The sequence below is a fragment of the Protobothrops mucrosquamatus genome, unplaced genomic scaffold (genome assembly GCF_001527695.2).
Source record: "Protobothrops mucrosquamatus isolate PMUCROS unplaced genomic scaffold, P.Mucros_1.0 scaffold126, whole genome shotgun sequence".
Lineage (NCBI taxonomy): Eukaryota > Metazoa > Chordata > Lepidosauria > Squamata > Viperidae > Protobothrops > Protobothrops mucrosquamatus.
In genome coordinates this window covers 337950-350628 of record NW_015386493.1, presented here as the reverse complement: position 1 = coordinate 350628, position 12679 = coordinate 337950, and the positions used below count along the sequence as shown (strand labels likewise).

At 36.8% G+C, this 12679-nt stretch overlaps 1 protein-coding gene across 1 annotated transcript in view; it reads right to left on the bottom strand.

Annotated features, from left to right (window-relative positions):
* Positions 1 to 12679, bottom strand: part of RETREG1 (reticulophagy regulator 1) — a 42245-nt gene that overhangs the window by 28696 nt on the left and 870 nt on the right. Inside the window, exons 2-3 of the mRNA XM_015813000.1 lie at positions 7296 to 7402; positions 6614 to 6644 (exon numbers count right to left, since the gene is read on the bottom strand). Of these exons, the coding sequence (XP_015668486.1) occupies positions 6614 to 6644; positions 7296 to 7402 (138 nt within the window). The remainder of the gene's footprint in view (positions 1 to 6613; positions 6645 to 7295; positions 7403 to 12679) is intronic.

Genomic DNA, 12679 nt, shown 5'->3' with positions numbered 1-12679 from the left:
GCTTCCGCAGGTCACCAGAGGCCCGATCCAGGTGTCAGAGGATTTTTCCGGGCTGCTGCCGTCCAGAAAGGAGGCCGGGGGGCACTTTTGCGGGCCTCTGGAGGCCTCTTCTGGCCTCGGAGGCCTAATTCTGTACAGTGAGTGCAATACCAGCTGTAATAAAGTCATTCTTATATGGCAGTAGTAAACAAAGCCATGGTTATATTGACTGCCATAATATGTTCTATGAAGAATTACTTTTGGCAGTAATTAAGTTAAGCTGCTAACCAGATCCTGTAATTATAACATTGTAACATCTGAACAAAACCCAAAGGTCTTAACACTTAACCTTAGCAAAAAGACAAGAAACTGTCACCAATATTTGTGATAGTGGTCTTAATTTTAAAATCCTGAACAGCTTAGAATCTGATTATATGAGGGATTACATCTTTTGTTTTTTTGTTGTGTAATTACCTTCATGTACATGAGAGGCCCTTTTGAAAACAGCTTGTTAAGAACACAAGAAGATTTCTCTTCCATCACTCTGAAATTATAGTGAAACATATCTAACTCTCCAATTTTTCTGCTTTCAGGAAGAGAATCAATGTCCATTTTTTAAAATTTAGCCTTTTAAAGTTGTTACTGGCTTTAATATTGTTCTTATGTACATTACTTTGCTGTTGCATAATTATGTTTTTGTATTTCTGTACATTATCCTAAAAATAAAAAAGCTTGACAATAATATTTTGGGTTTTCATTGTCTTAAATCATTTGAGAAAAGAAAGGAACACCCGTACACAATTATGCTTATGCTTTCCTCATTCTTACCTTTAAAAGCCTGCATAAAAATTCTGCACCTTAAAAACAGACAAAATCTAAGACTTTGTATGTCATTTACCTATGAGAATGAAAAAATATTATGAAACTGTGCTTTCAATGCTGAGTGCTAGGAGCAGTTATAAATTGTATCAAACACTGACTGAGAGAATGATATATGTCTGCAAGCAAGTTTTGACTGCATTATTAGGTTTTTATTTTATTACAAAAATCTGTGTGCCATCTACCCTTATGATTCTAGGCAGCTTGTAATACACACATTCATTAAGATGTTTAATGTCACTGATCATAAGGTTTTTTTTCTTTGCAATAACTACATTTTATGGACAAGCCAGAAAATTGATTTCTGCAGAAATCTGAATCCAAGCCTAAACCACATATTGCTAAGAACTAATGTGTCAGTTGTTTCTATTGTTGTACACTTAAAAAAAATGTTACCCTTTTGGTGGTGTCTATAATATTTCTTACATTACATATGAGAAAAGAAAGGAATAGGAATATGGAGAGAAATTATTTTTTCTCTTAACATTTGAAAAAATGCTTGCTTTAACACTTTCCCTCACTGGATTATGTGGGACAATTAAAGAAAATTCTTTTTTTAATTTCACAAAACCTCCCTGAAAGTGTTCCCAAAATTAATTGTATAATAATGAAACAAATTATTTTCCTTCCCTTCAAAAACATTATATGTAAACACTAAAAACTGATTTAATATGATATAAATACTTAAAAGAAAATGAGCTATATTTGGGAACATAAATATGTAACTGTTGTAATATGCCAGAATACAAGTTTGGCTGGCATATAGCATATTATAAAATGAAATGACTGATCATACTCAGTGGTAATTATAAAAGTCACACATTATTTTCTACACAACAGAATTTGTCTCATGTAAATTCTATCATGCCCAATAGGTCCTTCAGAAATATGGCCAATGAGTTAAACATGGACAGAGTTGCTATATGATTAAGGGCATCAAAGGACATATAGAATGTGCCAGAAATATTTAAACATTCACTGATTTTTGGTACATAAACAAACTATGTCTCTGTTTACTTGAGAAACCCAGTTCACAGAAAATATGTTGCAACAGTTTATTTTCATGCATAATAGAAGACTGCATGAGGTCAGACTTTAAGCAGAAAATAGTGAAAGAAAATAAACATGTTTTTTTGCTGAAGCATTCACATGCTGTGATAAACTTGTGCCAGGACATTCCTGCCAAAGTTAGCAACTAATCAAGTGTTCTGATGGAAAACACACCCTCTAGTATCATTATAACCCGGATGCTGTGCCTTCTGTAAAGAGAGTGTTTTGTAACACTTGCTTGTGTTTTATAAATAATTGTGTTCAGCAAGCCAGGCCACAAGCAAAAGGCAGGAAGCTAATGCTTTATTCTCCAGCAATGACTATGCTGACAAAACCCTTCTGACCTTCACAGTCTTCAATTTTGCACACTTTTCTTACTTATACTATATGCTGGATAACAATTTGAAATATTAATAAAATTAATTTTTTTTACCAACTCCTATGTTTTTGTTTTCTACCTTCAAATCAGGGTTGACACCTAGTGACTTCATGCCTAGACCCTGCAGGATTCAGAAGTGGTTTGCCATTGCCTTCTTTCTAGAGCTAAGAGAGAGTGACTGGTTCAAGGTCAATCAGCTAGCTTTATGCCTAAGGTGGGACCAGAACTCATGGTTTCCCAGTTTCTTGCCCGGTGACTTAACCTACTACATCAAACTGTCTCTCAAAACTCATAATGTATCCTTTTCTTTTCCCATTGTTTAAAACTATTTATTCTTATAGCATATAAATAGAAGTGAAGAAGGAATTACAATTACAAGTTGTAATAAAAAAAATCCAAGTTTGAAAGGTATGAAGAAGTGAAAGATTAATACTTAAACTGTGATCCTCTTACAGTCTTAGGCATCAGTGAAATTATTTATAATCCAGTTTTATGGAAAATCAAATAGAATAAGAGTAAGTTAAACAAGAATTGTAGATTGAAATAAATGTATTTTGTATGTTGTATTATGTTTGTTTGTCTATCATCTAGCTATCTGCTTCTCAAGAAGACTGAGAATATGCCAAATATGGAATTTCATAAAAGCCTATATATATATATTGTTCCCTACATCATACAGTGTACATTATATTTGATACACTTTACTGCCCTCTTCAGGATCTTCACATCAATTACCAAGAATGTAATTATTACAGCTCTTAATAAACCTTTGCTGATTAGGACTGAATGATAAATCTTTACAATTTGATTATTGACAAGGGATGAGATATGGAAAGAAGAGAGATTTTTTTTACTGAAGATGAAAATATTTATACTTGTCTGGAAGGAGGGGGGAGTCATCATTCATATATATATATATCTTTTTGCTCTTTTATTTTTCCATGTTCTTTGCATTACTCTTTTATGTTTGTATTTGTAAATGTTAATAAACTGATTTTAAATAAGCAAATAAATCCAATATATTTTTTGTATAAGAAAAGTACATCCATGCACACATATAGACATTTTAAAACTACAGCATTAGAGGAGCTGTGCCCAGAAATTGAAAGACAAATTGAAATGAAGCTGAACATGAACTGTCTTCACCAGTAGATTAAATAAAGAAGATAAAACCAGATGACAGCTTCTGAAAGCCCAAACCTTCATTCAATCACTATACACATACATACAAAGTATTTTTAAATACTTTAAAAAAAAGAAGTTTAGACAGCCTTCAGATGTATGCGAGTTCTTTACTTCCTGGAGCTTCTGCCTATCCCATAAGAATTACTGAGGAAGGCACTCCTTAAATCCTTCTCTTGAATGACTGCCATTTTCAATGTGGCAATTTCAGGATGTTTTCTTTCTACAGGGGCCTATCTTTGGAATAGTGCTCTGGGTCAATATTGGCCCTACTGCAATGGGAAGTAAGAATGAACTTGAGGAACAGCAGGAAGAGTCACAATCAAGGCAACAGTGTTAAAAAAAATTTAAGTCCAAGTCAGAAATGTAATTTGAGAAGTAAAATTTGAAAGTTTCAGACTTGACCCTCTGTAGTTCTCTGGAAGATAAAGGGAGGGAGGGGGCAGGCCCGTTCAGATCTTCAAGAGTCTGTTACTGTAACTTTATAGTCAAAGTAGTTCAGGTGGTCCTCGACTTACAACAGTTCATTTAGTGACCATTAAAAGTTACAATGGCACTGAAAAAAGTGACTTATGACCACTTTTCACACTTACGGCCTTTGCAGCATCCCCATGATCATGTGATCAAAATTCAGATGCTTGGCAATTGGTTCATATTTATGACTGTTGCTGTGTCCCCGGGTTATGTGATTCCCTTTTGTGACCTTCTGACAAGCAAAGTCCATGGGGAAGCCAGACGCACTTAACAACCGTGTTGCTAACTTATCAACTGCAGTGATTCACTTAACAACTGTAGCAAGGTCATAAAATGGGGCAAAGCTCACTTAACAAATGTCTCAATTAACAACATAAATTTTGGGTTCAATTGTGGACGTAAGTCGAGGACTATCTGTATTAGCATTCATAATCTTGGTTTCCCAATGTGGTCTACCCTGAAAGGTAGCCAGGAAAGATGCCAATACCTGGTTCTTTTGGAAAGCCTCTGGGGATTCCTGGTATGGTGCAGGGCTAGGCAACCTTGGCTCTTTTATGACTCGTGGACTTCAACTCCCAGAATTCCTGAGCCACTATGGTGAGTCTCCTCTCTGAGGCAGGTTATTATTGCTGTTAATATTGTTTTCTCTGATGAGTCAAAGTTTAGAAAACCAACTATTACTGGGTTGGTTGGTTGGTTTCCTATTCTATTTGCTTTAGGATTATAGTAAGATACTCAAAACAATTTTGGAACTGAGCAGTGTATAAATTATAGATAACTAAATAAGGTTATATAAACAGAGTGTGGGACCAAAAATTGCTATTTTCACATTGCTATCTATTTTACAGCAGGTACATCATTCTATTCATCAAAAGCCAGTTTGTTACAACAGTTACAGGTGTTAATTTAGGCAATCAGAGAACATCTTTTCATCAAATATCCTTACAGCTATGAATCATTCTAGACAACTTTGGCTCTGCAATTTCTCTTGGCCTAACATATTCTATGTGATTCTATCATGAGTGATAAAAACACTGAATACCAGTAAGAAAGAAGAGCAGACCAAAATTTAGCAATTTAGTAATCTTGCTTATCTTGCTAATGAGAGATAAAAGTAAAGGGTCTTATAGAGGCGGTAGTTTTTGTTCTCCATCTAGCTGTGTCTATTACTATAGGATTTGTGCTGACATCACATCTCAGATGGAATCCAGATTCTTAAATGCATTACAGCATAGACCAAACAGTCACTTATTAAAGGAATTTGGCAAAAGAAAATTCACCAAGTGTTTTACCCAGACTAACTTTCACTGAAGCAGGTGCCCCTTAGCATTTTAGCTAGAACTTCTTAAAAGAAGGAAATCTGAAACTGTAAACTAACACCCTTCTGAATCATAGGAGAATATAATAATAGTATTAAATTTATATGCTTCCTGAGTCCTAGCGGCTCTGGATGGTTTACAAACTGCTAAAACATTTAAAAACAGGGAAAATTGGCAGAAATGATTAAACTGGATGGAGCAAAGAAGAAAAGGCTTCAATCGCCCTTGCCAAAGGCCTGGGTGAAGAGCCGGTTCTTCAGGGCCTTTTGAAACACCAGAAGGGCAAGGCTGTTTGGATTTCAGGGTAACCTCATCCTAGAGGTACTGCTACACAGAAGGTGCGTTTCTGGGATTCCAACAGATGACAATGTTTAACTGAAGGAATCCAGAGCACACTAACCCTCTCAGATTAGATCAGCTGGGAAGATCATATGAGAGACAGGAAGTTCTTCAAGTAACCAGGTCCCATGCCAATGGTGGCGAACCTATGGCATGCGTGCCAGAGCTGGCACGCAGAGCTCTCTCTGTGGGCATGCGCGCTGTCGCCCCAGCCCCGCCTCTCCCCACGGCCCCATCAGCAGCCACCACGGAGTACAGTCACCCCAGGGCGCAGTCTGCGCGGAGCAGCTCAGCCAAGGACATGGCAGCTCGGCAGCAGAGACAAGACTCCGCCCTCGCGCCCCGTCACACACAGATGATGCTGTGGGGTGCAGGCGGAGCTGCCATGGTGCTGCAGGGCCACCTGGGCGATTTACTGCGGTGGGCCATGCAGGCGGTAGGTGGCCCTGCAGGCGGGGGTTGGAGCAGGGGGTCGGGTGACGGAGCGGTTTTTGGGCACTCGGTGTCTAAAAGGTTCGCCATCACTGTCCTATGCCATGTAGGGCTTTATAGATAGCAAGCAGCACCTTGAAAGCAAATTGACAACCAGTGCAGCTCAGTTCATCTTAGAAAGCAGAGATGTTACATCAGCATATTAAGGCATACTGCTTGTGCTGCCATATTTGGACCCATTGAAGCTTCTGGTAGTCTTCTAAGGCAGCCCCATGTAGAATGCATTGCAGTAGTCAATCCATGACCAGGCCATAGATGATATTGGGTATTTCACACTGTATCTTTGGCTCAGATGGACCAAGAATAAGATTTAACGGAAGCAGACTCAGCAAAATTTGAACAAAGTTTACATGGCATTTTGACAAATCAATTAATTAAAAATATTTTAACATTTCTAGAAAAGTTTATAAAAATTAGAAACCCAAATTCGTTCTTCATCTGAAAATCATGAGAAAATTCTGATACTTAAAAGTCCCTGGCAAAATAAAGATATGGATAGGTATAAGTCATCAGTACTTACTAGTCAGTGAGACGTCGCCATAACTGCCCACCTGAAATCAGAATAGGATAAGTAATCAAAGCAAAAGGTATTTCCTCTGTGGCCTAGAATATATTACTTATGAGCCATCAAGTTGCTTTAACAACCTCTCTCTCACACACACACATAAGTGACCCATATTCAGAATCATAATTAAGCTATATAAATACAACATAGGAATTGGCTCTTGTAGCTAAAGAAATCACATAACACAGTTCAAGCTTTCAAACATGCTTATGTGGATATGATCTTTACAATTTAGGAGCTGACATCAGAATATATTCTGGGATAAATTAGTTGATATGAGTCATTTCTCTTAGTGAGCTGATAAGTTGTCTAATCACAATATTAAGCAACTCATTTATTAGTTTATTTAACATGTATGCCGCCCATCTTGCCAAAGACGACTCTAGGCAGCTTAAAGACATTGGATAAAATGCAATGTAAAAGATTAAAACAATAAGGAAGGATCTTAAATTTCAAAATTCAATTAAAATAAAACTAAGAATGGAGAGGGAGGGAATTATTTTACTGATATGGCACCCAAGGTAGATTACCCGAGACTTTAAATTCTAAATTAGGTGGATAAAGTAATACTGATTGGCTTCCAGACTTTACTGATATAACATTACATGCTAAATTAGGTAGAAAAGCAAAACCTTACCTTTTAGTCTAGACAGCACTAATTCCTTCATCATCTGCATAAAGACTATTCCAAGTAGTATGAGCGAAACCAGGTGGTAAAATTTCCAAGGAGTTAGTGCTAGAAACCTAAAAGAATTATATCAGAATCATTTCACTGAGCGAACTTAGAGAGTCTTGCTTCCTTAAAAGTTACATGAAATTACCAGGAATCAAAATCAATTTAAAACAAACCTAATTTTATAATGAATTTAACGTGTCTGCCAAGTTTAATTAAGAAAAAAAGGTTCTGTGCTGTGTTGCCATTAAGCAGATGTTGTGTGAAATGTAATATAACTTTTAAGAAAAATTATAATATAAAAAATTGTTCCCCCCCACAAAGGTCGTAAAAATGTACGGTTTTCGTTGCTTAATAAATATGCGGGTGAGAACACTAAAACTTTCTTTATAATGACTTAAACACCCCTTCCTTTCTTTTGATTTACAAGAAAAATTTTTTTACATGAGATCTAAATTCAGAAGTCTTTGGTGTAGAAAAATTTTTCGGTCAGTCTTTTAAATATGTAGTGTAACACAGTAGTAGAAGTTTGGTTTAGCTTTGATGTGATGTACAAGCACACCAATAGTGGCTTATAAACAAAGTTAATGGCATTGCATTATATGAATCAGACTACGTCATCTTATTTAAGATATTTGTTAAATAACGTTGGCTTAATGTGATGGGTGAATTTATCTCTTTAATGTGGGTTTTGTTTTTGTAATTACATAGAACATGTTTATCAAAGATGTAACCATGAATTCTTGCAAATAATGTGCAACTTTTTAAAAAGAAAATGCATATTATCATTTTCTTAAAAGAAAAAGCAGAGTCTGCAGAGCAAAGAAGAAGCTGCAAGAGAAGACATGTTACATTTCCTTGGGCATCGGTTCCCTTTCCAAATGCATTACTCAAGTCATTTCTTACTAGATTAAAGAGTTATTTTTATGGAAAAAAAGAGAGATTATAGCACTCTTCTGACTTGCTGATTTATTTGGGTCTCAGAAAAGGCTTTCATATCTGATCCTAACTCAACTATGGCAAACTGCAAATACTGATGTTCCGTTTGCATTTTTGTTTAATTCATATATCAATGAAATGATAGGAGTATTTGGAGGAGATTGAAGTGGTTACTTCATCAGGGAAAATGCCATAGAAACTAGTTCAAGTATTCTTTTTGTATCCTTTTTGTCTGAAGTAGTAAGTATATTAAGCTATGGTAGCTTAAGATACTACATTTAGAACATTAGCTAAAGATTTACCCATAACTTTAATTCAGTAAACATTTCAAAATGGTATTTCTTTAAAGAAAGCAATATATGTTAATTGGGGGGAAGGGGTTCAGGTTCCTGTTTTGAATTGTAATTTGTCCCAAATGTTTGACCTTTCTATAAGGAATTATCATAGTTGTAGTTTTGCACATTGTAAGACTTATTCAACCAATACAGTTTAAGCAGCCTAACTATACACAAGATCTTCAGAATCCAAGCAACACGGTTCCCTTTCCTAAGTATATAAAAACAGCCCCACACAATCAGACAAAAAAGCCCAACCAATCCAGCATCTTCTTTCCCAAATTTGACAGCAAGATGTCTTTGGGACAATGTGCTATTCTGCTGCTCCTCTCCTGCACTTGTTACTAAGAGGCACACTGCCTCTGAAGCCGAGTATCAGAAATTGAGAGCTGTATCTTTTAAAGGCTATTAAAATATTCCCATTTTATGCCAGGCCACTCCAAAGCAAATTAAGGATGTTTTTGGCTGTCTCAACTGCCTGTCACTTTAACTGGATAACCCTGGATTTGCACACTAATTGAGAAAACATTTCCTTTCCCCCTCCAGTTCATACAAAGATGAATACAGATGGTGCAAGTAGTCTATATTTAGTGACAGCCTTGTTGGGCAACTCTTTATAATTACGATGAAAAAGGCAACAATCCTCACATTTACAACCTTCACAAGTTTGAAAGACCCATAACATGCTTCTCCTGATGGATCTGATGACATGGATAGATGTAGTCAGAGAGAAGCAGTCTCTTAAATATCTTGGTTGCATGCCACGTATGTAATCTAGAATCTAGAGGAGCACACAAGCAATTGACATGGTGGGAGGACTCAGTAGCCTCAGTAACCTGCTGTGTAACTTTGATAAAAGTGGAAGTTCTTGACAGGGTTATCTTTGCTAGCAAAGACATGTTTATATGGGTGAAATTAAGAATAATGAGAGGCGACAGTAGATAGAACTCTGCAATTATAAAGAAAGTCAAGTTCCCATAAAAGAAGTCTAAATACCAGCTGGGACGAGAAGCCAGGAAATCAGCTTGGTTTAGTGCAGGGGTAGGCAACCTTGGCTCTTTTATGACTCGTGGACTTCAACTCCCAGAATTCCTGAGCCACCATGGCTCAGCTTGGAAACCTCTCCCTTTCTCCTCAGCATGGCTGGCTCAGGAATTCTGGGAGTTGAAGTCCATGAGTCATAAAAGAGCCAAGGTTGCCTACCCCTGGTTTAGTGTAAAGGCACCAAGTTAGAAACCAGGAGACTGTGAGTTCTAGTCTACCTTACGCCTGAAGACCGGCTGTGTGACCTTGGGCCAGACACTCTCTCTCAGCCCAACTCACCTTAGAGATGTTGACGGGAAAACAGGACGATGCAAGAGTATTAGATATGTTTGCTGCCTTGAGTTATTTATAAAAATAATAAAGATGGGATAAAAAAATCTAAAAAACAAGGGCAAATTATTTTTTTAGTATTGCCAAGAAAAATGCAAATTGTGGCTGAAATCTTTAAGCAAGTCTGAACCCCAAATCAAAATGTAGGATGAAGATTCCTAAACCATTACACTAACTTCTCACATGACTAAACATATTCTTACGAAGAATGATAGGTTCATAAATGAAGAAAGAAGTGCGGTATGCAGAAAAAAAATTAAGAGAGAGCAAAAGAGCAGAAAACAAGATGGAAAACAGATCCAGCAAGTATTTATAAATGGCCTACTGTTGTTCTATTAACTAGAGCAAGATTTTTGATTGTGTAAATCATAACAGGATATGGCACATGCTAAGGCTAATGGGCGTGTCACAACATATCATTATTCTAGAAATATATTTATCAAGACAATTTATGTGTATGTCTTTTTCTTTTTTGCACATTTTTTGGTCTTGCCTTGTATTTTAACATTTTGAATATAAAATAAAAAAAAATTGAAAAAAGGAATTGTAAGAAAAAGACTTTAAATTATGAGACTAAAATTGGAAAGTAAAAATCTGTTAAACATTAAGACAGAGTTGTCAGTCAACCTGCTTAGCAAACATGCAGCAATAGTAAAGAAACGAAGGTGCTACGTAGTTTTGTTTTCTTTGGCACAATCAGGAGATAAAAATGGATAATGTGAAGGAGAATTCAGTCCCTGGGGAAAGCAATGACAAACTTAGGTAAGTCATGAACAATAATATTTTCCCTTTGCCTTGGCATAAGTAGAAGAGGACTCTTGTTGTACATGTTATGTTTTAATTGGCTGGATACCATCTTGTTTACATATACTGTATGTTTTGTAATTTCTTTGATGCTGTGAACTGCCCAGACTTGTTTTAAAGTCAAAACAATGCCTAGATCTAATAAAACAAATAAATATGGATAAATATGGATAAGAAAGATCAAATCAGTGTTTCTGATGCTAATGTGGAAGCTGGTCTTGAATGAAAAAATAGTACAATGCCTCTGAATTTGGATGGCGCGGTGGCTCAGCAGTTAAGATGCTGGGCTTGTTGCTGGAAAGTCTGAAAGCATGCAAATGCGAGTAGATAAATAGGTACTATTTGGGTGGGAAGTTTACAGTGCTTTGTGATGTCATGCTGGCCACATGAATGCAGTAATGTCTTTGGACAATGCTGGCTCAATGGCCTTAATACAGAGATGAGCACCACTTCCTATAATCAGCAACGACTAGCAGAGTAAAATCCGCAGGGACTCCTTTACCTTACCTCTGAATTACGAATTTGGAGGTGACTACTAACAGTAACATGGAGTACAAGAAAAACCATTCAATATTTGAGATAATTATTGGCAAGCAAACTCATATTTTGGACTCAAATATTACATCACCAGAATTCTGTAATATCACCAGAATGAAAAGATAATGGATAAGATGAATGGACAGTATCAAACAGTTTAAATAGCTATCCTTTGAATTGCAGCTCTGAGATATAATTGATAGCAGTTTGAGATGCAGATCACTTGTCTATATAGACACCAGGAGTTAAGTCTTACTTGATGATCTCAACTAACTACAGTAGCTGTATTTACATGACCTGTGAACCTGTTGTTATGTTGTTGATTCAATCTAATTTTCTGGGTTTGAATAACACAACACTCCGAGCGATGTCAACCCCATAAGATGATTTTGCACAATAAGATGTGCTAAAATATGCCAGCTAATTTGAGCTTCCAAACACATTATATTTATACTACCAATTTCAAATTCTATTTTCTTGAGGAAGATTTGCTGGGGGAAAAGTGTGGATTGAAAGAAAACCTTCACTATACTGCTATATGGTTCTTTCCACAGCTCTTATTTTGTACTGTCACTGTTGCTTTTTTTCTGTGCACCTGCTTGCTAGTGGAGCAGGAAAATGAAGCTTAAAGGTTGTTATTTGTGCTGCTATACAGGTCCCCTCCCAGCTCTGCTCTGCATTTATTTTGTTATTACTTTCCTCTGCCTATTTCTGGCTTCTGCTACAGGTATGGATGGTTTTGCTTACACACACACACACATATGGCTTTGCCTGCAGTCAGCTGTTCTGCCCACCACCCTGCTAATTAAAACCAACCAAGGATCACATGCAGAATCTGTAACTATTTTCTATATTTCACATTTCCTTGTCAGTTTTAGCTCCTCCTTTCCTTTAAGCATTCTCTAGATGCTTTGATGCTCCTAGCATCCTCTTAGTTGCAGCTGATTCCCCTTCCCCTTCCACACTGCATTCCTTGCCAATTACTATTTTATTCTTCTAGCTATTTTCCCATCTAGTCTCTCTCTCTCTCTCTCTCCTGCCCTCTCCCCCACCATTAACTTATTCCGATGGGCTTCCATTCTTTCCTATTGGCGTGTCCCTAGGGAAATCTTTTGCAACACCACCATCTTTGAAGAAGAGAAAGAAAATAGGAAGGATCAAGCACCCGAGGTGGTGAGAAGAAAAACAACCGATCCGGAAGCCTTTAATTGCTAAGCAGAAATAGCAAGGTACGTGGGAGGCACACACACATATCTGTTTGCTTAAACAGAATTCAAACCTACCCAAAATAAATAAGTTCTCTGCCATAAAGAGCCGTTCTTCCTACAGATGAAGAAACCAGTTGTGCTTCCTCCACAC